General features: G+C 46.0%; 2 protein-coding genes and 1 long non-coding RNA gene across 7 annotated transcripts in view; 1 reads left to right on the forward strand and 2 right to left on the reverse strand.

Moving 5' to 3' along the window:
• Positions 1-13,074, forward strand: LOC125429708 (non-structural maintenance of chromosomes element 3 homolog). Of its 2 annotated transcripts, none has more exons than XM_048491071.1 (11): positions 1-114; positions 626-683; positions 2,586-2,687; positions 3,381-3,444; positions 4,185-4,264; positions 5,897-5,991; positions 10,728-10,807; positions 10,893-10,935; positions 11,090-11,152; positions 11,367-11,481; positions 12,572-13,074. In XM_048491071.1, exons 2-11 carry the CDS (start codon positions 642-644, stop codon positions 12,650-12,652), a joined length of 765 nt encoding a protein of 254 aa, XP_048347028.1. In that variant the 5' UTR covers positions 1-114; positions 626-641; the 3' UTR covers positions 12,653-13,074. The 2 variants fall into 2 exon arrangements, with proteins under 2 accessions (XP_048347028.1, XP_048347029.1); XM_048491072.1 differs by lacking the exon at positions 1-114 and adding an exon at positions 349-468.
• The window catches only part of LOC125429710, a 398,924-nt gene that overhangs the window by 341,790 nt on the left and 32,508 nt on the right, over positions 1-24,626 (reverse strand). The gene's annotated exons all lie outside the window — the stretch shown is intronic.
• PFKFB1 (6-phosphofructo-2-kinase/fructose-2,6-biphosphatase 1) overlaps positions 13,070-24,626 on the reverse strand; it is a 27,022-nt gene continuing 15,465 nt past the window's right edge. Inside the window, exons 8-15 of one of the 4 annotated variants that reach the window (XM_048491063.1) lie at positions 24,383-24,590; positions 22,104-22,250; positions 20,053-20,157; positions 19,728-19,857; positions 19,131-19,193; positions 14,722-14,786; positions 14,178-14,315; positions 13,070-13,497 (exon numbers count right to left, since the gene is read on the reverse strand). In XM_048491063.1, the coding sequence (XP_048347020.1) occupies positions 13,438-13,497; positions 14,178-14,315; positions 14,722-14,786; positions 19,131-19,193; positions 19,728-19,857; positions 20,053-20,157; positions 22,104-22,250; positions 24,383-24,590 (916 nt within the window). In that variant the 3' untranslated portion in view covers positions 13,070-13,437. The remainder of the gene's footprint in view (positions 13,498-14,177; positions 14,316-14,721; positions 14,787-19,130; positions 19,194-19,727; positions 19,858-20,052; positions 20,158-22,103; positions 22,251-24,382; positions 24,591-24,626) is intronic. The other 3 variants (XM_048491064.1, XM_048491065.1, XM_048491066.1) reach the window with 3 other exon arrangements.

Here is a 24,626-nt window from a genome sequence, read left to right on the forward strand (position 1 = left end):
GGCGAGGCAACGAGGCGCCAGGCTGGGCGCATGCGTAGAATGGCAGCGTGCCTCCGGGGGGACGGTGCTGTGCCTGGTGGGGTGAGGCCGCGTGGGGGATGCGGCGTCGGCATCGTGAGTCTCTCTCTTGTAAAGAACGTCAGGCTTCAGAGGGGTCCTTGCGCGGAAATCCGGCGGGTTCAATTTTCTCCCATCAGCAGGCTGGGATGAGCTGCACCTGTTGAACTTCCGCCCCTTGTCGTTGGGATGAGCTGCACCTGTTGAACTTCCGTCCCTTGCTGGGGTGGGGGTGGGGTGTGTGTGTGTGCCAATTTGAGCTATAGGGTGCCATATGCGTTGCAGAAATAGGTGGAATTGTCCGTTTATTTTAAGGCAGGACTGCTGAGCAGACATTGTAATGCTGTAAATAAACCACGTGTCTCTGACCCGTGGCGAAGGAGTTCTGCCGTTGGGGAGAAGGGGGACAGGGTGAGAAGTTGGGGATTTGTAATGTAGAAAAGCAGCCTGTTTTTTCGGGCTCTGGGAAGATGCAGCGTTCTGTCTAGGGGGGAGACTTGCGAAGTGTGTGAATCAATCTTCCTGCATCAGGTTCTTTGCTGTAACTCATTGCTCCTGCTCCTCACAGGCTTCCCAGCGGCGAGATGTCCCAGAAGAGGCGCAGTGAAAGGCCTGGCCCTTCCCAGGTATGTGAATTTCTGGACCGCATGTGGTGATGAGGCCAGGTTGTGTAAACCAGGAGGCAAAACACCAAGGATTTCCACCAGACCACGGCCACACAGCCCGGAAAACCCTGCAGAACCTGTTGAATCCGGCCGTAAAAGCCTTCGACAATACAAGTGGTTCTTAATTTTTATTTCAGTACGACCTGTTAAGCATTCAGCATTCTCACTGAATGCCTCTTATTCCATAAGTAAAAAACACGGACCTAAAAATAAGCACTCCAGGCTGGGCAACTTTTTACAATAGGTGTACTTTCAATATATGCTTGTGATATACTGTTCTTGGGCATCTATTCAGAGACCTATGTGCCTAATAGTCAATGCTGTGTGCTACTCTTTTTTAGGACCTAGAGGATAAATCTGGGATCCTGTTTTCAGGGCGGGGTGATCTGCCCAAAGCCACTGGAATAGGGAGAAGGAGTTGCAGAAAATGTTAAGCATCCCTCCATTTATCTACTGAGTCTAAATGTCCCTCAGGGTGTAAATTGCTTCCTTAGGGGACCATAGAAAAGCCCTGTTACGAATGAACAAAGTACATGTGCTGCGTAGCATGTTTTAACTAAATGTACATGTTATTCTCCCACCATTCAGCATTTGCTTGGCTTTAAAGATCTGAGTCTAAATGAAGAAGCAGAGTTTGGATTTATATCCACTTTTCTCGGCCATTAGGAGTCTCAAAGGAGCTTACAATCTCCTTCCCTTCCTCTGCCCACAACAGACACCTTGTGAGGTGGGTAGGACTGAGAGAGTTCTGTGACTAATCCAAGGTCACCCAGCAGGCTTCATCTGTAGGATCAGGGAGCAAATCCAGATAAGAGTCTGCTGCCCACGTGGAGGAGTGGGGAATCAAACCTGGTTTTCCAGATTAGAGTCTACCTGCTCTTCACCATTACACCGCTCTGGCTCTCATCTGTGCAAATGACTCATCTGTTCAAGTCAGATGTGATCCATGCCTCTCGTATGATATATTCCAGCATTGCCTTTTTGTTTAAGTTTGAAATGGTTTCCCACTTATAAATTTTATCTCACTTCTAAATATGTATTAATAAAGTATGCCAATGTTGCTTTTAGACGACCCCTCTTGCTAAGTAATGAAATAGTTTCAGATGGGTAGCCGTGTCAATCAATCTGTAGTAAAAAAAAGTAAGATTTTAGTGTGGTAGCACCGTAGAGACTGACAGTATTTCCGGGGTGTAGGTGTTCAAAAATCAAAGTTCCCTTTGTCAGATATGAAATAATAAATTGTACTGTTTGAATGTTTGGAGTACTTCACATTAATTTCAGTGAACCATTCATCCACCCTGAACAACCAGATCTGTTTTGTCGCCCTACTGTCAGTGGGGAACTGCAGCTGACAGAGAGGATTATCTAAACCTAACTTAGTGAGTTCTTCATGACTGACGTGAGAGGTAAACCAGGGAATTTCCTCCTCGTGCATTTGGCCACTGCATGTGGTAGTGGAGCAAAGTGCTGTTGAGTCGGACTTTGTCCCAGCAAGGCTTCTGATTGGCTGTTAGAGATCTGATCGCCCATGCACATTTTAAAAATGTTGCTTTGGCTGCAGCCACTACCTCAACACAAGGATCTTCACGGTGTGATTCATGGCAAGGTGCAGCAGCCATGTTGTGGCTGTGCCCACTGTGGGGTGTCAGAATTTCCAAGGTGCCCGCGGGCTTGAAAAGGTCAGGGACTCCTGACTTTAGCATGTCTGTACATGTATGTGTGGTCATGCTTCGTAGAGCCCCAGCAGCAAGCAGGCTATGTGTGCCTGATAATCTTGTTTGGGAATTAATGCCTTGACTCCAGACAACGAGACGTAATCAGAGCAGGCAGCCATTCTGAATTTTCATTCCTGCCCTTTCCCAGGCAGATCCCATGGAAGTGGATGAAGACGGCACCCTGACCCCAACTTCCACTCAGCTGCAACGCAATGTAGAGCGGCGCCCCAAGAGTCAGATGGAAGCCAAAGTAAGGGAGCTCATGCTGCTGTTATCCGTCCTTTCTTGGAATCATTCTGTCCTCACTGGCTACATCCAGGGTTCTGTGTGCTTTGCATGCCAAAAGACCAACGATAATTCTGCCCTTAAAATACTGGATTCTGTACCCTGTGGAAGCAGCAGCTGTTTTTATTATGTGTAACTACATTTTCTTGTTTTGCATGGTTTATGGAACTAAAAGTAAAGTTTCCCCTTCAGTCTTGTCCGACCCTGGGGTACCACTGCCAGCAGTGATTTTATAGGCAAGCCGTTTTTGTGGGGTAGTTTGCCATTGCTTTCCCCGGCTACTCTTTACCCCCTAGCTATGAGCTAGGTACTCATTTACTGAGCAAGAAATGGATGGATGTCTGAGTTGACCATGAGCCAGCTGCCAGGATATCTGACCCACAGGGGGCTCGAACTTCCTGACTGTGTGAGTGGCAGTGCAAGCACTTAACCACTATGCCACGCGGCTCCTTTTTATGGAACTTCATAAGTTCAAACGTACTTTCAAGTCAGAAAAGCAAGGAAATTACTTTTTTTCTAAATGCAGATTGTTTACATGAAGCTACATTTCACCCTCTGTCCTTCCTGTTACATCATTCTGCATTTTTTCTGTACTCCAGTGGACAAATCACACACACACAGAGTCTTGATTGCTGTCAGTCTTGTGTTCTATCTTCAGGTGAATGAGCTTGTGCCGTTTCTGCTTGTCAAAGACCAAAAGAAAATCCCTATCAAACGGGCAGGTGAGATCAGGGGGCGACATTTTTATCCTTTAAAAAAGCACTGGAGCTACTGATATTATGCTGGCAGGGTTGGGTTACACACATTTGTTTTTATGATGATTCTTCCAATACTTGAGTTTCTGAAGCTCTTGAGACCTTTGGTCAAGGCCTTGAGATACCATTACAGAATGGAGGGAGACAGAAGCATAGAAATTAAGATTTTTGAGAACGGGGGTGGGGGGGTACAGTGGATAGAGTGGGGGGCAGTGGTCTTGGATGAGCCAGGCTTGAATCCCCAGTTCTGTAGTGGAAGTTCCCTGGGTGATCTTGGACCCGTTACAATCTCTTAGCGGGGCTCACCCCAGAGCACTGTTTGTGTGGGGAAACGGAAGAAGGGAAGAATGGTGTTCTAGGCTGCTTTTGGCTGCAACTGAAGAGAAAAGGGCGATATAAAGAAATAAATGCATGCATATATAGATAGCTGGAGTGGAGTCAGATGGAGAGAACAGTCAGGTTGTCATAGCTGGACAAAGGGTAGGTGTATTTTCTGTGCTTCTGCAGTTGATAGAACCTTTATCTTGGCCCTCTCTGTTTCTGTATCCAGATCTCCAGCCACAGCAGCCAGGATGACTGAATCTTGGCTTTGTGCCTTTAATTGGTCTGTTTTATTCTGAGTGCAGAACTGTTCTGTGTTTTGCTGTGGATGCGAGCGCCCCTTGCATGAAGAGCCCTGACGTGCAAAACTCTCTTGTCTCTTGCAGATATTCTGAAACATGTCATCAAAGACTACAGAGATGTCTCCCCTGAGCTCCTGAAACACGCCAACCAGACCCTTCAGCAGGTAAAGAGGGAATCTTCTATTGGCTTGGGTAGCAGCATCATGTGCTGTTCCTTCTTACTGTTGAGTTGTGTTGGTTCCAAGCTGATGACAGATGGAATGCCATTGTGAAGGGTAGAAACGCAGCAGGAATTGTTTGTTCTTGATTGTCATGCTCTGTCCTGGAGGATGGGAGCATAAATAATTTGCAAAGATCTCTTCTATCGATTTATACTCCTTTATGTATTAATTGTGAAAATCTAGACCAGGGATCCCTGGCCTTTTTGAGCCAGAGGGCGTCTTTGGAATTCTGACACAGCATAGTAGCACAGGCACAAAAATGGCCGCCACAAAATGGAGCCAGCCACAACATAATCACATTGTGAATGTCCTTGTTCTGTGCTCGCAGCTGCTGCCAAAACAGCGCCTTTAAAACTCTGCCCTGCCAACCGAATCTTCAATAAACATTTGTAAAGCCAATCATATCTCCAGTGGCCGGTCCAAAACCTTGCTTCTCAAACGCCTCTTCTGGCCTTGACCACTTTCTAAAAACACTGTGCCAGGAAAATTGCTGACAGGCACTTTGGCGCCCACAGGCACCCTGAAGGAGACCCTATATTTAGACCTTCGATCAGGGACACTCGCAGTACCCGTTTCCACTGGAAAATGTCAGTGCAGTCATGCTTTCTTTGGTGAGAGTCATATGTGCGTGTCTCCACATGTTAAAGAAGTCTAGATTCTCTTTTACTATTAAGGAATCTCATTTGGGTGCCAGCTTTTTCAAAACCATTATTCTCTGCACTGTTGAACATAGAACTGTGATAAAGAGAACGTTTATGTTACCCTGGATGGCTGTCAGCAACCCTTTCATTTTTGTACAGTTGCGCCCACCATTTTTTTTCTTGTGACAACATGGAGCCTGCTGAACGGGAAAGAAAACCGCAGCTGCAGATGTACAAACGCGGAAGGGTTGCTGATAGCTGTCTAGGGCAGTATAAATGCTCATTGATCACAGTTCTATGTTTAACTCTGCAGAGAATAATGGTTTTGACAACGCTGAAGCTCAAGTAAGGTTCTTTAATGGTGGGAAAGAATTGGAGGTGGGAGGGGAGGCACTAGGGTTCCGGCAGAGCATTCCACAACAAAGAAGTTCTAGGAAGATGGGACAGACTACACATCTCCTGCGATCTTTTTGTGGGAAAAGGTATAACTAAGCCAAACACTCCAAATCTAGCAATTCTGTTTCTGTCTGCATTCTCCATGGACGATTGTGCTAATTCTAATGATTAAAAAGATGGTGTCACTTCAGCCAACAGTTCTTTGGTTATTGGAAATTTGTCAGCAAAGGAGTAGTAAGATTGTGTAGGATTCTTTATTATTGCTGTTCCTGCTGCGCATGAAAATCTTCTTGGGTCAAGCCAACCAAATTAATTGTGAGGGTTAACCAAATTGTCAGATACCAGAGGGAGGTTTGAGTCCAGAAAGCTGATAATCCCCAAACCTTATTGATCTCTGTTGGACACAAATCCAGCCATTCTCCTACAGAATAACCCATCTGCCTTCTGAAAATGTCTTCCCTAAACAGTAGAAGGGGTTGGAATGATAGAGACTTTTGGTCTGAGCTCTAAATGATTTTTTTCTTCCCTGATTTGGCAGGTATTTGGGATGGAGCTGGTAGAAATTGACCCCAAGTCTCGTAGCTACATCCTTGTCAGCAAACTACCTCCACTGGAAAGAGACAGCAGTAATCAGTAAGCAGAAGGGGGGTGGATAGTTCATTAGCGGTCCTTGAGACTAACAAGAGTATTTGTGCAATTTTTGCGATTTCTTTAAGAACTCCTCCCATCAATGAAGGTTTTGGTGCCGGAGGGAAACGTCATGCCTAGGTTTATTTTTTGTTAGACTTGTATTCGGCTGTCCCCACCAGAGCAGGCTTAGAGCGGCTGCCAACACATTCATACTGAGTATGATACAGTATAAAAATAATAAAACACAGCACAATAAGATCCAACCTGGCACATAAGTAACCAAGTGGAGGAAAGGGAAGAAACCAAAGGGAAGGTAAAAGTGAGGGGGTCCGGCAAGATGACTCAAGCCTTTGTCGCCTGGCAGAACAGGTCTGATTGCAAGCCCTGCGGAATTACGATCAGTTCCGCAGGGGCCGTGGTCTCATTTGACAGAACATTCCGCCAGGCCTGGGTGAGAGCCAAAAAGACTCTGGTTCTAGTTAAGGACAGCTGGACCCTTTTTGGGCCAGAGATCACTAGTAAGTTGTTATTAGCAGAGCACAGTGCTCTCTAGGGGAAGTATTGGGAGAGGCAGTTTGATGTCATTCACTAGAACTTCCTTTAGATTCATAACGAAATCTCCTTGTTGCGAATGTGTTGATCTGCTCTGTGGTTGGTTCAGACTTAAGCACATGATTAGGGTAGCTGCAAAGGGTGAAGAATGAGGTGTGTTCTAAGAAACAGTGGGCCAAGTTGAGATCAAACGGAAGGCCAGTTGAAGGAAGAGGGAGGATCGGACCTAGATGCTCCTTCCTAAAGCAAGTGAAGGAGAAGGCCAAAGGGGTCTATAAGAGCTGAAAAGACATATTCAAAATAAGTCTACATCAGCGTTTTAAATAGCACGAATGATAGCCTACAGCACATGTCACGCACATTTTTACAACAACTCTGTAGGGTAAGACAGTCTCATTGTCTCCAAGTGGACTGTAGCTGAGAGAATAAAGGTTTACTAACAGCCACTGTTGTGTTCATAGCTGAGGCAGACTTGACCCAGCGACCTGTTTGCTCACTCTTCTGGCCACTGCAATGCAGCAGCTGTCAAGGTGTGAGTTAAACTATGAGGGAAAAGAGAACGTTTGGCTGTGTTTTGTTCCTGACATCTAGTTGCCCTAGGGTTTCTTTTGCCGTATTCTTGCCTAATTATTAAGTTTGGTCTTCCAAATAGCTAGTTTCGGAGAACGTGTGGGTGAGGCGTTATCCTGGTTTTTCTCGGTCAGGCACGTCCCTGACGGAGAAATGTTCCATGTTTGATTCCCCGCTCTGCCGCCTGAGCTGTGGAGGCTTATCTGGGGAATTCAGATTAGCCTGTGCACTCCCACACACGCCAGCTGGGGGACCTTGGGCTAGTCACAGCTTCTCGGAGCTCTCTCAGCCCCACCTACCTCACAGGGTGTTTGTTGTGAGGGGGGAAGGGCAAGGAGATTGTCAGCCCCTTTGAGTCTCCTGCAGGAGAGAAAGGGGGGATATAAATCCAAACTCTTCTTCTTCTTCTTTCGAAGTTCAGTTCTCAGCATTGTGACTGAAGATCACCACTATACTTGAAATACCTCTTTGTTTTCTGTTGCCATGCTGGGCATGCCACCCTGCAACTCCAGGACAGCAGTGGTCTCATCTCTACTGTTTGATAGTTTTCATCCATGTAGCCTCACCTTGTTTTCTTATGCTTACGGGAACAGCTGTGGTACTAGAGGGGTGTGTGATACCTGTACTGCAATCATAGAATCATAGAGTTGGAAGGAGCTATACAGACCGTCTAGTCCCATGGTGGCGAACCTTTGGCACTCCAGATGTTATGGACTACAATTCCCATCAGCCCCTTCCAGCATGGCCAATTGGCCATGCTGGAAGGGGCTGATGGGAATTGTAGTCCATAAAATCTGGAGTGCCAAAGGTTCGCCACTACTGATCTAGTCCAACCTGCTGCTCAATGCAGGACCAGCTTACAAGATCCCTGACAAGCGGTCATCCAGACACTACTTGGAAGACTGCTTACACACAGCTTGCTTGCTCCAAGTGGATGCCATTGAGATGCATCATTCTCTGACTTCTCCACAGTGTCCTGGCGCTTTCATGCCTCTCCTGGACTTTTCCATGTCTTTCCTGCCCTTTTTCCCCCCCAAACCTGGTTTACTTCAGCATTTTGAGAAAGATCACAGCGAGGTCAGGCTGGCTTCCATGTGGGCAGAGAAACTTGTGATTTATTTGGTTGAGGTGGGTTTTCCGGGCTGTGTGGCTGTGGTCTGGTGGATCTTGTTCCTTACGTTTCGCCTGCATCTGTGGTTGGCATCTTCAGAGGTGTATCCCGGAGAAAAGTCTTGTTTCACACTGTGTCTCTTTGAAATGAGCAAAATGCTTTCTAAAACAAAGTTTTAGTCGCTCAAAACAAGATCTACCAGACCATGGCCACACAGCCCGGAAAACCCACCACAACCAGTTGAATCCGGCCATGAAAGCCTTCGACAAGACATTGTGATTTATTTACTCAATTCATTCATTTCTACTCTGCTGTTGACCCCAGTGGGGACCCAAAGCAGCTTTCCTCTCCATTTGGTCCTCACCACATCCCTGCGAGGTAGCTTATGCTGAAAGGGTGTGGCTGGCTCAAGATCACCAGGCAAGCTTCCATGGCAGAGTGGGGATTTGAACCCACGTCCCCTAGATCCTACTCTGACCCTCTCACCACTACACCACAATTTATATTTCTTCTTCTATCAGAATATCAGAAATCTTTAATGGCATATTAGGACCAACAGAAAGCAGGTCTTGTTGGACCTTTTTGCCTAAAAACAACATCGGAATTTTAAATTCGATAAACAGTCTAATGTCACATTGTCCAGAACACGTCATTCGACCGATCCTCTTTTAAGCTCAGAATATTCTACATGGGATCTTTTCATCAGAACTGTGGTCAAAAAGTGTGTCCCTGAAGCTGCATCGTCTTGTTCTTATCGGCCAAAAGAGTTTGGATGAGAGATCTGTCTGAACTTTTCTTTTCTTTGTCAATTAGAGGCCCAATTAAACAAGAACGTGTGTCGTCATGCAGCCAGCAATTTAACATGATGTGTAGAATCGTATCTGAAGAATCAGTGCCACGAGGGCATCGTCTCTCCTGCAAAAAAGTGTGTCGGAATCTTCCTGTCGTTACTGAAGAAAGGAAGGTGTTTAATTGTGCCAGGGAGCAAGCTCTTTGTTGTAGTGGTGTAGTTAACGGATACAGGTAGATTGCTCTCATGCCAGATGTTGTGGGTACCTGGCGAGCACATCCTTGGGTCTTTCATGATAGAGTAGTTTTTGTTCGATCTCTGGTCATAGGCTTTCTTATAAAGGGCTTGGACAGATTTATGGAGGAGAAGTCAATCTGTGGCTACCAATCTTGATCCTCCTTGATCTCAGATTGCAAATGCCTTAGCAGACCAGGTGCTCAGGAGCAGCAGCAGCAGCAGCAGAAGGCCCTTGCTTTCACATCCTGCATGTGAGCTCCGAAAAGCACCTGGTGGGCCACTGCGAGTAGCAGAATGCTGGACTAGATGGACTCTGGTCTGATCCAGCAGGCTAGTTCTTATGTTCTTCTTATGTTCTTATGTTCCCTGCTGGGGGTCAGATCGCTCAGGGCTGTTCCCCCCCCCCCCCCTGCCAGTTTTGTTGTGGATCAATTCAGACCAATCGTTAAATGTTTGTGACTTCTAGTGCATTTGTGATCAGGTTATCCCCATTAAATATCTATAGCGGATTTTTAACCAGTATCTGATTGTCGAGATCCACACTTCAGTCTCCAGGAGTTGTTGGCCGGATGCCGCACAGATATATCATTATGTCAATGGGCAATTTTTTAAAAGTCCTCCCTTGTGTCTTAGGCTGATTCCGCATGGGCCAAAAACAGTGGTGTGAAAATGGTGTGAAAACAGTACAAACCCTTTTACACCATTTTAAACCCTTTTACACCGTTTTCACACCGTTTTCACACTGCTGTTTTTGGCCCATGCGGAATCAGCCTTAGGTTGGAGGGAAATGACTGCCAGAGAGGAATGGAGGGGGCAGGGGGGGGGGGCGCACAGGGAATGCTGCCACCTGGAAGCCTCACTGACACTGGACTATATTGGGAGCTACAATAGCAATGGGGAAATCACCCCCACTCCCCATGTGGAAAACACCCTAGAATTAGCTATCCTAACACTTAAGGTGGCCCATTGGCATCTGCCAGAGCCTGGGCCTTTTCCATTGTGACTCTGGCTGTACGGAAGAGGTGGGGGAGCCTTCCTTGGACAGCTTCAGGAAGCATTCAAGGCCTGTCTCTTTGCGAGGGTTTTGAATGGCAGACATCTTTGGGTCGGGGTGGGGGAGAGATATTTGCTACTTACTATTTTCTCTTTGATTTTTGGGACTGTGGTAACAATTATCGTAATCCACCTTGAACCAGGAGGAATGGAGGGGTATAAATGTTTTGATAAATAAATAGAATATTAGTCACCTTCAAGTAACTGATGGGGGGGGGGGGGGGACCAAGTACCAAGAAGAAGCATCTTCTGTGTCTCTGTGACCCTGCCCTGTTTTCCCACTGACAACACACATATTAACGAAGTTATCAAAACCCTTGGTTAGAAAATTGTTTTCTTGAAAAAGCTCTCAACAGGCTTGGCTGGCTAACTTTACCCGTGGCTTCCTTCGGGCTGAGGCGAGCAAATGATTTTTCTCTGTTGCAGGGATGAGAACACTCCAAAGATCGGCCTCCTCCTCATCATTCTCAGCGTGATCTTCATGAAGGCCGGCGTGGCCAAAGAGCGTGAGTTTCCCGCCACCCCCTGTGTGCCCCCTTTCCTTGCTCAGCTCAGATGCCAACCCCCTTCTTGTGTTTTCTCTCCTTCCAGCTGCCGTTTGGGAGGTGCTGAGGAGGCTGCGAGTTGACCCCGGGTACGAGTGGCTGTTTTGGGGAAGCTGGGAGTCACAGAGCCAACCCCTTTGGTGGGGCAGATGGAATTGAACTGGGGCCTCAGAGGAACAGATCTCTCCTTGTTCTGTTGATGATGTGCACTCTGACAGGAGTCCTGTCCCCTCTTCCTTTCAGAGAAAAGCACAAGGTCTTCGGTGACGTGAAGAAACTGATTACGGAGGAATTTGTTCGGCAGAAGTGAGTGGTGGATAGACAGCATTTTTGGTGGCTGCTAGTACCACGCTGCAAGGTGTTCATGTTGGCATGATATGTGCGAAACAGCAAGTTTGCCTACTTGGTCTTTCTGTTCTGATAGTGGTGGAGGGCACTGGAAACTTTTGCAGCACTTAATCCTTCTGTTGCTGTGTGGGGAATGGCTCATAGTGTTGATCACATGTTTCCCATTTGCTAGGTATCTGGAATACAATCGTCTACCGCACACAGATCCACCTGAGTTTGAATTCAGATGGGGGCCACGGGCAGCTAAAGAGACTTCCAAGAAGCAGATCCTGCAGTTTGTTGCCAAGGTACACAATGTTGCTATAAAGAGTTAGCGGTCTGGGGGAATGGAAGAAAGGATTTGGGCCTTGAGAACAGGCACAGGATAGTGGTGATCACACAGTGGTCACACACAACTCCAACAAGGGGGTATTTCTAAGGAATTAAATTTTCCCATGTGGTCATCCCAGAAATCCCATGGCTGGTCCATCCTTGCAGGAAAAAACAACAAATTATACATATCATGAAGTTCAGCTTCTGAAATTTGGGATAAGTTGAGGTGACGTGAATGCTTTCCTACATTTAGCATCTTATGTCCAAATGCTTAGAATAGAATCATAGAGTTGAAGATACCATCTAGTCCCGTGGTGGCGAACCTTTGGCACTCCAGATGTTATGGACTACAATTCCCATCAGCCCCTGCCAGCATGGCCAATTGTAGGGGCTGATGGGAATTGTAGTCCATAACATCTGGAGTGCCAAAGGTTCACCACCACTGATCTAGTCCAACCCCTTGTCATGCTGGAATACACAATCCAAAGAGGTGGAAGTTAGTAAATATGAAGATTGCAAAGAATGAAAGCCAGTAACAGTAGGACTGAGTCAGTTACTCCCTTTCGACCTAACCTCCCTCACATAGTTAATATGAGGGTAAACTGGAGAGGTCACTGCATACCTAGTAGGGTCTTGCTTAACCATGGGTGTCTGTCTTAACAAGTCTCCAGTCACTTCTGAGGTAAATACTTTCCACATGTGGCCACCTCAGAAATATTTTTTCTTCAGAGCATGGGAGATAAACATTTTAGATAGAATGTGTTCTGGTTTTCTGTGTAACCATGGGGGCTAGAAACTTAATTTTTTTAAAAATCACATCAGATAGCGTATTGTCGAAGGCTTTCACGGCTGGAATCGCTAGGATGTTGTGGGTTTTCTGGGTTGTGTGGCCGTGTTCCAGTAGTATTTTCTTGATGCCAGCCCCAGATGCAGGTGAAAATACTACTGGAACACGGCCATATAACCCAGAAAACCCACAACATTCTAACAAGATAGCTTTGGGGCAGTCTTCTCAGGGGTCCTGTTGTTTTGTTTAGCTTCTTGCTCTGCCGTTTTCCTCATCAGATACAAAACAAGGACCCCACGTTTTGGATGAGCCAATACAATGAAGCTGAAGCAGAAGCTGGTGCAGCAGGAAGCCACTAACTCTTCCGGTGCTGGATTTGAGACTGAGCTGTCCAGATTCCAAAGGGACAGCCAACATTCAGTCATCTGCCGTTTTCCTTAAGTGATGCTGGGGGGACCCCCCCCCTTGTCTTTCACTGTACAGGAGATGGGCTTCCTATACAATAGTCCATGTGTCTTGTCTGATTTCCTCTAACAGAGGAAAACTTCCACAGCAGACTGGGATCATTTATCTATCACTGAAACATACTTTCTTGGTAAGGCTGTATGCCCTCAGCCACAAAGTTAATTGCACTTTGTCCTTGCTGGTTTGTTTGTAGATAAGAGGAATGTGGACCAAGGGAAGAGATGCTATTCAAACATGGAACTGTTCTGTATTTACCTCCCTTGTAGTAAGGAAAATGCCTCTCCACTGAAGCAATAAAAATTTAAGACTTTGAAAATGTACTGACTTTATTGAGGGTTAAAAATACACTTGCATCTCTCCAGACAGGAGCAAAGGAATAGCTTTCCAGGATTTATCTCTCCCCCCCTCCCCCCAACCTTTCTACAACTTTGTTTTAGTTTTCTCTTAGTCGGTACGCAACACAACCCAGGGATACACATTTCCACCTAAGGCTTGCCGACCTGTGCTTTCAGAGAAGTCCATTTGTATGTGCAAAGGCCAGCACTGTGAGACGTTGTAAGCAAGGTAGTTCGCGGCAACACCCTTATTTCTCCAGGTTGTGCCATCACCGTGTGCCCACATCGCCCATATGAATTACACTGTAGAACAGAAGGTGGCATTCTTGTACGGCTTGATGTGATCAGTAATGGTCCGGCACCGTGTCCAGGGCTTCCTCTGGATCTCGTGTGACATCAACATTCTGCAATGAGAGAGGGAGTAAGATTTAGGGTCACTAAAAAGGGGTTGCTGGGGGAGCCATCCACAGCAGCCCAATGGGCATTGTCTGGCCTCCACTTCTTGATTCTGCCACCAAGTTGGGCTCTATCTCTTGTTCAAATACAGACCTGCCCGATGACAGTGGGCGGATCCTTCCCTTTCTATGTTCCCTCCCACTCCTGTTAATGCGGTTGTTGCTTGTGAATGCGGCTCTATCTCTGAGACCTCCTTTCATTTTCAAGAGAAAGAAGCGTAGATTTTTATACCCCGCTTTTCCTTAAGGAGTCTCTCAGAGTGTCTTGCAATCACATTCCCTTCCTCTCCCCACAACAGGTGGGGCTGGGGGAGTTCTGAGAGAACGGTGACTGGTCCAAGGTCACCCAGCAGGCTTCACGCTAAGGAGCAGGGGAATTCAGTCTGGTTCTCCAGATTAGAGTCTGCCACTCGTGTGGAGAAATGGGGAATCGAATCAGGTTCGCCAGATTAGAGTGATGCTCTTATCCAGTACACCATGCTTGGAAAACCTTGATTACCAAAGACCTGGGAATATCTCCATTCTATAAAACCCCCTTTGCTAAGCTAGTTAATATCCACCACAAGACAAGATGATTAAGATCTACAGGAGGAGGTCAGATTACGGAGCCAGGCAGGGGGAGTCTTTACCTGAGGGTCAAGCAGGCAGGGGGGAGGGGACCGGCCCAGATCTTTCCAGCAGGGTCGTTTGGTTGGCTCAGGGCTGGCCATTGGCACAGATCGGTAGTGCCGGTACAAGGGGGCCTGGTTAGTTTTGTAGGAAAGGTGCTGGGGGGGTGGGGGAAGGGAGATAAGAGGAAAACATAGAGGCAAGTGAGTCTGAGCAAGCTGAATGTTTCTCTGGGAGGACTCCAACAGGTGCAGTTAGATGAAGGAGCACAGGGAATGCTCAACAGCGTTCCTCAGAGCAGGGGGTGGCCAACCGATGGCACTTCAGCTGTTCATGGACTACAATTGGCCATGCCGGCAGGGGCTGATGGGAATTGTAGTCCATGAACAGCTGGAGTGCCATAGGTTGGCCACCCCTGCCTTAGAGGCAGCCTGCTTCATAGCAAAGCAGAGCCATTCAGGACCGCTCTGGTCATGACCAACATATTTTTTAGTTGTATCTCCAAAGGATCCTATTGGATCCCTGACAGGGAACACTTTTTATTGTAGTTGAGATCTTTCTTACCTGTGGGCGTTCCCGGTGTGTGTTCACAGCCTCGATGTGGAGGAAGATCGATTCCACCTCGCAGCCTGTCCACAAAAGAAGATTCCAGGCTTGAAACAAAAACTAACCAGCAGTCCCCAGGTGGCTCTTGTCATGGCGGTTCCCAACATTTTTGAGCCCGTGGGTGTCTCTGTAATTCTGATCAGCGTGGTGGGTTCTGGCACAAAATGGCTGCTTGAGGAGGCGGAGCTAGCTGCAAAACTGCTGCCCAATCAACATTTTAAAAATTCTGCACTGCCAATTGAATCTCCAGTGACCAAAAGCCCCTCTTGGCCCCACCAACCTTTCTGAAAATACTTGGTAGGAGCCATTTTGGTAGATACCATGGTGCCCTCAGACACCATGTTTGAGACCCCTGCTCTATCAGCTCATGCCTGATGCAAATAAATGCTAGGATGTAAGAAGCTCCTTTTCTTAAAGGAATCGTTACCAGGCTGATGGGCAAAGAGAGGAAACACTTGCTCTGATTTGGGCGGCTACATTTGGGAGGACAGTTTGGGAATCTGACATGACAGCCGCTTCCTTCGTATCTCCCCTCCTGCTAGAGGGCTGATTAAAACGTGATTGCTGTGAAGCAAAACCTCCCCCATGTAAGACCCGTGCTGCACTCAGACCGGGTCTTGTTAGTGTCTGCTAAGACAGAATGCCTCAGGTCCACAGCTAAGACAGGTGCTGCTACGCTGATGTGCACTGCCCAGGAAGCCTGCGCTGTGTTTCACATAAAGGTGTTAGCACATTCGTCCGCCCCAGGACAAAGCATGCCAGACCTTCGTTGTTGTAGAATGCTCTGCCTGGGTCCTAGTGCCTGCCTACCCCCTACTCTCCCTTTCTGAAGTACATAAGAACTAGCCTGCTGGATCAGACCAGAGTCCATCTAGTCCAGCATTCTGCTACTCGCAGTGGCCCACCAGGTGCCTTTGGGAGCTCACATGCAGGAGGTGAAAGCAATGGCCTTCTGCTGCTGCTGCTCCTGAGCACCTGGTCTGCTAAGGCATTTGCAATCTGAGATCAAGGAGGATCAAGATTGGTAGCCATAGATTGACGTAAAAATATAAGTAAAAATACATTTTGGTATAAATGCTCTTGTATCAAAGTACCATGTTCAACAACGCACAAAATAATGGTTTTGACAAAGACTATACATAAAAATGAATGATGATTCTCATATTTGTTTGAGGCTCTATTCTAACGTGGAAGCATACAGTTTTCTCGACTGCTGCACCTCAGCTGACAGAACAAACATCCTTGTGTGAAACAGTTTAAATAAAACACCATCTGGCTGCAGCATCCTGCAAGAAAATAGCCTTGCCTCCGCAATGTCATGTTCAAATATGCCTCTGGAGGCAGCACTTTGCATTTGGTGATGTTGAAATGGATTGCTGTAACTTTTAGCAGCACATATAAAGTTAGGAGACCAGCCCTTTCAGAAGAGCATGACCTGAATGCTGGAAGGAGAGCAGGGGCATGAAGCTCAGCTTGGCCATAGTCTTTTACAGACATGTTTTGAGTAAAATCTTTCCTGCGGCTTCTCAAGTGGAAAAGGGAGGGAGTGCAGCGGGCGTGGGGAACAGCAAATTCCTGTTATGCTGAATATGGTATTATGACTGCCAGCTAGTATTCGGCTGAGGTAACCACACAGAAAGTCCGTGTCTCTTCAAATATATACCACAGCAAAATGAATGTCCACTGAGTGCCCCTAAACGCTTTTGGATGCATCTCCCTCCCATGATCCGCACAGCACCATAGGAACTCCTGTGCTTGATACATAGAGGGGAGAGGGGGGGGGGGTGTAGTTCACTGGCAGAATACCTGCTTGGCATGCGGAAGGTTGCAAGTTCAATTCTGGCATTTCCAATGGAAGAAAAAGAACCTGTTGGACTGTGATGTGAAAGGGAAATTTCTCAAAGATGAGGGGGATAGTGCGCAGGAAGCTGAAAGGGAAAATCAAGAGAGTCAAAACTGTCCAGGATGCTTGGAGGTTATTTAAAAACACAGTAATAAAAGCTCAGCTGGAATGTGTTCTGCAGGTTAGGAAAGGCAGCACCCAGTCCAAAAGAAAGCCACCATGGTTAACAAGAGAGGTTGAGGAAATTATCAGAAAAAAGAAAATGTCTTTTAGAAAATGGAAGTCCAGTTTGACTGATGAAGAATATGAGAGGGAACACAAATGGTGGCAAAAGAGAAGCAAGTTAGCTGTAAGGGAGGCAAAAAAGGATTATGAGGAACGCATGGCTGTGAACATCAAGACCAGCAACAAACAGTTCTTCAAGTATATCAAAAGAAGGGAAGCGGTAGGCCCGTTAGATGACAAAGGAATAAAAGGTGTGCTAAAAGATGACAGGGAGATTGCAGAGAAGCTGAATGAATTCTTTGCATCTGTCTTCACCCAAGAGGAGGTGAGGAAAATTCCTGCACTTGAACCATGCTTCTTAGGAGGCGAAGATCATGGTAGACAAGGAAGAAGTTCTGGCAGCCACTGATAAACTAAATGCTACCAAATCCCCTGGCCCAGATTGCATTCACCTAAGAGTTCTTAAAGAGCTCAAGCATTAAATTGCTGATCTTCTCACTTTAATATGCAACTTAACCCTGAAATCAGGCTCCATCCCTGAAGACTGGAAGATGGCCAATGCCACACCAATCTTTAAGAAAGGATATAGGGGGGACCTGGGAAATTACAGGCCAGTCAGTTTGACATCTGTTCCTGGTAAATTAGTAGAATCTATCATAAAAGATAAAATTATAAAACATGTAGAAAAGCAAGACCTGCTGAGAAAGAGTCAGCATGGCTTTTGCAGAGGCAAATCCTGTCTTACAAACTTACTAGAGTTCTTTGAGGGTGTAAACAGGCATGTGGATAAGGGGGAACCAGTGGACATTGTCTACTTGGATTTCCAAAAGGCTTTTGACAAAGTTCCTCACTAGAGACTATTGAGAAAACTCAGCAATGAAGGAATAAGAGGGGAAGTCCTCTATGGATTAAAAACTGGTTGAGAAACAGGAAGCAAAGAGTGGGTGTAAATGGGAAATTCTTACAATGGAGAGATGTAGGAAATGGTGTTTTGGGACCAGTGCTCTTTAACTTATTCATAAATGACCTGGAAGTAGGGGTGGATAGCGTGGTGGCCAAGTTTGCAGATGATACCAAATTATGTAGGATGGTGAGAACCGCAAAGGATTGCAAAGAGCTCCAAGTGGACCTTGATAAATTAGGTGAGTGGGCTAAGAAATGGCAAATGCAATTCAATGTAGCAAAATGTAAAGTGATGCACATAGGGGCAAAAAATCCAAACTTCACATACGCACTACAGGGGTCAGTGCTATCAGTCACAGACCAGGAAAGGGATTTGGGCGTCTTAATAGATAGTTCCATGGGAACGTCAACTCAATGCATGGCAGCTGTGAAAAAGGCAAACTCTATGCTGGGGATGATTAGGAAAGGAATTGAGAATAAAACTGCAAAGATTGTCATGCCCTTATATAAAAGCAGTGAGATGCTGACCCACAGCAGACTTGGAGTACTGTGTTCAGTTCTGGTTTGCCACATCTCAAAATAAAAAAAAAAAAGGATATTGAAGAAGAGATAGAGAAAAAGTGCAGAGAAGAAAGGAGGCAACGAGGATGATTGAGGGACTGGAGCACCTTCCTTATGAGGAGAGGCTGCAGCGTTTGGGACTCTTTAGTTTGGAGAGGAGACGTCTGAGGAGGGATATGATTGAAGTCTATAAAATTATGCATGGGGTAGAAAATGTGGACAGAGAGAAATTTTTCTCTCTCACAATACTAGAACCAGGGGGCATCCATTGAAAATGCTGGGGGGAAGAATTAGGACTAATAAAAGGAAACACTTCTTCACGCAACGTGTGATTGGTGTTTGGAATATGCTGCCACAGGAGGTGGTGATGGCCACTAACCTGGATAGCTTTAAAAAGGGCTTGGACAGATTTATGGAGGAGAAGTCAATCTATGGCTACCAATCTTGATCCTCCCTGATCTGAGATTGCAAATGCCTTAGCAGACCAGGTGCTTGGGGGCAGCAGCAGCAGAAGGCCATTGCTTTCACATCCTGTATGTGCGCTCCCAAAGGCACCTGGTGGGCCACTGCGAGTAGCAGAGAGCTGGAATGGATGGACTCTGGTCTGATCCAGCTGGCTTGTTCGTATGTTCTTATGTTCTTAAGATCTCTGCCTCAGGGTCTGGAGACAAAACTGATGGACTGATTCAGGATATGGATGCTTTGTGATGCCATAAACGTGTCCCGTAGGAGGTGGGCCTCGATTTCTTGCTTACCCTTCAGCCGAGGGAAGGAGACAATTGGATTTTCTGAAATCCATTGGCAAAACGGTGTTGAGTTGGATGGAAACACTCACCATAGGCCACGGGTGTTAGCTTCAGAACCGTGTGTAGTGGGCACTTCAGGTATGGCAGTTCCTCTGGAGTGAGAGAGAACAATGAATTAGGGAAGAGAGCATCTGTGTACGAATCTAGGCCTCTGGCTCTGCTTCTGTCCCCTTACAGTTGTGGTGGGCAGGTCCCCAGCCTTTTCTTCTTGTGGGTACTAGAGGAAACAAACACGATGGCCAATCACCCACAGCCGGTGTTCCCTGGCCTCACCTCACTCTGGTGCAAAAAGTTGTGCCAGGAGTGCTCTTGCTTTCCCCGAGAGAAAGCAAGAAGCTTGCGCAGGGCAAGCGGAAGCGCATCAGGACAAGATTTCTTCCCCCGGTGCACCTCCTCTCTCGGCGCGCCACAAACAGGAAGCGCGGCGGGACAAGATTTCTTGCCCCGACATGCTTCCTGTCCCATCGCGCACCAGAGTGCCGGTGGGTATTCGGCCTATTTGTGGGAGAATACCTTGTTTCTGCGTAAGTCGTAGGGAGTTGGGGACGAGTGCTCTCCTTCCCATACCCAAACCTATGTGAATTGAGAAGGTTAAAGAACGAAAGAGAAAACAAAGAGTCTGATACCTGCACTTTTGTCTAGGAAATAGGCGAGGAGGCAGCGCATCACAGCTTGGTGGCAAATGACCAGTACGTTCTCTTGTCGTTCCAGCTCCATGATGACAGGTTCCAAGCGCTGCACCAAATCCTCATATGACTGTATAGATGAAGGGAGGAACAGATTCAGAGGGGCCTGTGGCCCATTCAGGCCCCTCTCCTTTGAACGCTTCATACCTTTCCTCTCCAACAGACCCCCTGATGCTCTTTCCCAACCAGTTCAGTCATCACATTTCCCTGTGACGAGATCAATCTCATTACTTCTGGCATGCTAACCAAACATCCCAGGTCTTACCTCCCCCTTAGGATAGCGGTATCGGTATTTGTCTTGGTCTCTCAGTGCAAATTCTTCTGGATGGTTGGCTTGGATCTCTTCATAGGTCATTTCTTCACAGACACCCTGAAATAGTGAATAAATGGGGAATTGGAGACATCTGGGCCTTGTTAAAGTTAAGACCGAGAGGATTCATGGAAGGAATTGCACACGAGGGGTTAGGATGCTTGATTCTGCCTGCAACCTCTTGGTAGAGGGTGTATCCTTGTTCATTACATGTTTCCCAACCCTTGTATCTCCCTTATCCATTGCGACTGCTCCTTGAGATATATCCAGCTTTATAAAAAATGAACGATGAAATGTAATCAATTGCCAGTTGATGCTGCCTTGATTTTAATATCCTCTATCCTCTAACACATTGTTTGAGACATTGAAGGGATGTCTTGCTGTGGGGTTGAAGGGCCCAGACCCTGCCTGCACGCCGGAGGTCTTATTTAACCTCTTTTTCCATAAAGAAAATGATGTTAAATGAGATCTCAAAACATCATTTTCCATAAAGAGAACTGCATATTTTTTTAATTAAATGTCCGTGCCTTCTGTGTTGCTACATTTGCTACTGAAAACCTAGAACAAAAATATTGCTCTATCAATGGAAGGAAGCAATATGGAGAGCAGCCCTTTGTGTCATATGGCTACATAGACTGGGAACCAGTGAAAGGCAGGCGAGGGTGCAGAGGACGGCCTGCTGCCGGCAACGTCATGACATCACCCCTGGGGAAAACCGGGACGTTTCTTTATGGCTTTCACAAATTCATAAAAAGATTAAAAACAATGAAGGTACTAAAACGACCATATATAAACAGCGCAATTGGGTAGCATTCTCTGATCAGATGTGCTTCAGCCAAAAAGCCTTCTATAGCGGTCTCAGAAAATATACACACATGTACGAAGATAAATATGGTTATTTTTCAAGCTTGAGCAGGCTTGCATGTAAAACCATATACTGTTATAATAAGAGCTCCAAGAAACAATATTTTTGTATCAGGCCTGGACTCATATTGGAGCCCACATCAATCTGTTAGGTATACGCCACAACCATATTCCTGGCCAGGAGCAGGACGTGTTGGTTTATTGGTTGGTTTACAGAGTGACACATGTCAACAAGTAAAATGTATCTGATCACAATGGTTTATGCGTGCGAGCAAATTGCATTGTTTACATATGGTGGTTATAATATCTCTATGAGGCTTTGGTTTTTAATCTTTTTAGTGAATTTGTGCTTATATAATTTACTTATATAATTTACTTATATAATGAATTTCTTATAATCTTATTTCATTAATATCAACACTGCAAATATATGAATAAATTCTCATATTCATCTTTAAGTTGTAAAAATTTAATTAAAGGTTGCCATACTTCCAAAAAGTTTTTTGTTGACTTATTTTTAAGTATGTTGGATAGTTTATCGTAAGCCGCATATTCTGTAATTTGTGCACACAATAAAGAAACTAGTGTTTTGTGGATTTATGCTAGTTTTTGGGGTTGGGTTGGGTTCCTTTCATCCTTGTTTGAAAATCAGGAACTGACATCAGTCCTCTCTAGGAATAACTAGAAAAATCTATGGAAAACCCATAAAGTTTCTGGCAACTTCTAAAGAGGATTGACATCACATCTGGTTTCTATCCCCAGAAATGATAACACACCATCAGCCCAATGACCATTTTAAATTTTATTTTTCTCTTGCTGCGGTGGCAGTGGAAAATGGGATGGGGGGGGGGGTTACCCTGCCCCCTCTAGGCCTTGTAAGTCTCTTTATATGAGTATAATAATGTGACTCATGTCTTCTCTCCAGGGTCAAAAAAGAGACCCATGTTGACAGAAAACACATGGATTGTGTGATCTTTAAGAAGGACCTAAATTGACTCTACCAAAAAGTTGGAGGGTCAGAGGCAGAAATTTAATGTCTCCATGGAGAGGCTGGGAGAACAGGAAGTCAAGTTCTGCCTCCCTTTGAGGAGGAACACAGATTGAGATTATGGGGTCAAAACAGTTGGAGGAGAAATTCTCACTGCGTCAATCTCGTTCAGTGCCTTCCACTGTTCGTAGGGGACATGCAACGCTTCCGCTGTCTGGATTGTACGCTTCATGTGGCTTGTCCATACTTTGAGGTCATGGATGTACTGGGAACGGATGAAGGAGGCCAGGGCACAGGCATACTGGCAGGCAGAGAGGAGAAAAAAGGGAGAAGAGAAATAAAGGTTTGTTGTGAGTTACAGATTTTCAAACCTAGTTATTGCACCCCTGAATTGTTTCCAGAACAAGACAAGGGAGGAAGAAGTCATTCTCAGCTACATGTTGAAATGAGAATGCTATGCGTGTGCGTGCGGGGTGGGGATCTTTAAAAAGCAAGGGAAAGTGAAGCTGTATGAATCCTAACTTGAAAGCGAACCTGAAATAGAGAGCCAGGATACTGTAGCAGAGTCTGGGAGACCCAGATGCAAATCCCCACTCCACCATGGAAGCTCTTGGGCCAATCACACACACCCAGCCCGATCTACCTCACAGGGTGGCTATGAGGGGAAAAGATGGAGGCGGGGATCATGAGGAGAAAGACACAGTTAAAACAAGTAATAAAAGTAAAATGCACTCAGTCATATCATGTCTGCACTGCTAACGTGGTGCCAGCGTTAAAGCACTGGTTTTAATCTCCAAATGCTCATGCTAAAACACATGGAAAATTGTAACTGCTGTCATCCTTCTCTTAAACTGAAGGTAGTTTTGACTGCAGAATTAAATAACTTAAAGCTGTGGCAAAAACTGCCCGTGTGCCACGTCCATCACTCCCATCGGCTGTTTCCAACATAACTCTTGGGGTAGCTTTTTAAAAAGAGGCTTTGCAAGACAATAAAGGTGTCCCCTATCAGCTGGCCTCTTTTTTTCCTTTTTTAGTTGGCTGGGACGTTGCTAGGTTAGCCCTATTTACTTTTGAATCATAACTCATTCTCAGCTTTGTACAAAATCCAACGTAACTTTGGAATTCTATCCTGCTTATCGGAAGCACCTATAGTGCAGTCTTGCCTCGCCACTGCTTCAGCAGGAAGACACGGTCACGGTTATTTGAAAGGTGCTTTCCAAAAGATACAAGGAAGCAGTTTAAAGAGATGCAGGGTTATGGCTTATTGTTGAAATGCATACTTCAAAACTGCGACCTTACAGTGCGATCTCTGCTATCTCCATTTAAAATACTGGTAGTAGCAGTTACTACCCTGTTTCCCCGAATATAAGACATCCTCTAAAAATAAGACATAGTAGAGGTTTTGCTGAAGTGCGGAATATAAGGCATCCCCTGAAAGTAAGACATAGCAAAGTTTTTGTTTGGAAGCATGCCCGAAGAACAGAACACAGAAAAATAAGCCATCCCCTGAAAATAAGACATAGCGCATCTTTGGGAGCAAAAATTAATATCAGACACTGTCTTATATTCAGGGAAACACGGTAGTTACAACAGGTGAAGACAATTTGCTGGAAAGGACCACCACATTAGGAAAATGTGAAGCAGCAGAAAAAGGAGACATGCGATGGATCGACTCTTTAAACATCAACAGCAGTAGCAGCAGCCACAACAACAAACAAACAAACAACAACAGGCCCTTATTGGCATTTAAAGGGATGGATCAACTCAATAAAGGAAGTCACGATCTTCCGTTTGCAAGACCTGAGCAAGGGGGTTGAGGATATTTTGGAGCTCATTCAAATAATTTTTTTGCTATCAAGCCACTCTGTAGGATTTTCAAGGCAGGAGACATTTAGAGGTAGTCTGCCATTGCCTATAGCAGCCCTGGATTTTCTTGCTGGTGTCCCATCTAACCAGGGTTGACCCTGCATAGCAACCAAGATTTGAAGGGATCAGGTGAGTTTGAGTCATCCAGGTCAAGGCAACAGAGCAAAAGAAGTGGTTTGCTACTCCCTTCTCTGTGTAGCAACCTGGCCTTCCTTGGTGGTTTCCCATCCAAGTACTATCCACGGCCAACCCAGCTTAGCTTCTGGGATCTGATGAAATGGGGCTAGCCTGTGCTATTATGGTCAGGACATGAATTCATAGGGTTGCCGTAGGTTAGAAGTGACTTGACAGCATGTAACATACACGGCAGGGTCTCCAGCAGACAGACAGTACTGTGTGGGGTAGTGCAACGGGTTGACATTATGTAAGACAATGATGTATATTCTGTTCTTCAGGATCAGGCTGGGGTCTTGCTCAGGCCGGTGTTGCTCGGCCCAGAGCTCTGGACTGGCTGGCCACTGAACATGTGGTTTTCTCTGCCCCTTGACCCCTTTCTGTCTGCCTTACCTGTTTGCCACGTTCAGAGAGTCCGGAATCGCCCCCAATGCGCCCGTTCAGGTTGAGTTCGCTCTCCCCGTGCCGACTGAGGTAGATGGAACGAGGTGTCACGTGGATATTCATCAAGTAATAAACTGTTCGACTCTGCACATGATCCTGAACTCTGTTCACCAGGTACCGACAGCCAACGTTGAAAATCTTGATGTAGGACAGAGAACTGTGGGAGGCAGGGGAAGGGAGCGAAGGGTCACAC

The sequence above is a fragment of the Sphaerodactylus townsendi genome, linkage group LG03 (assembly GCF_021028975.2).
Source record: "Sphaerodactylus townsendi isolate TG3544 linkage group LG03, MPM_Stown_v2.3, whole genome shotgun sequence".
Lineage (NCBI taxonomy): Eukaryota > Metazoa > Chordata > Lepidosauria > Squamata > Sphaerodactylidae > Sphaerodactylus > Sphaerodactylus townsendi.

What these genes read in the sequence shown, in the direction of transcription:
- LOC125429708 (XM_048491071.1), top strand. Translation starts at nt 642, where the DNA reads ATGTCCCAGAAGAGGCGCAGTGAAAGGCCTGGCCCTTCCCAG. An exon ending in GGCCGGCGTGGCCAAAGAGC is followed by an intron (nt 10,808 to 10,892) that starts GTGAGTTTCCCG and finishes CTCTCCTTCCAG; the next exon opens with CTGCCGTTTGGGAGGTGCTG. An exon ending in GAGGAATTTGTTCGGCAGAA is followed by an intron (nt 11,153 to 11,366) that starts GTGAGTGGTGGA and finishes CCCATTTGCTAG; the next exon opens with GTATCTGGAATACAATCGTC.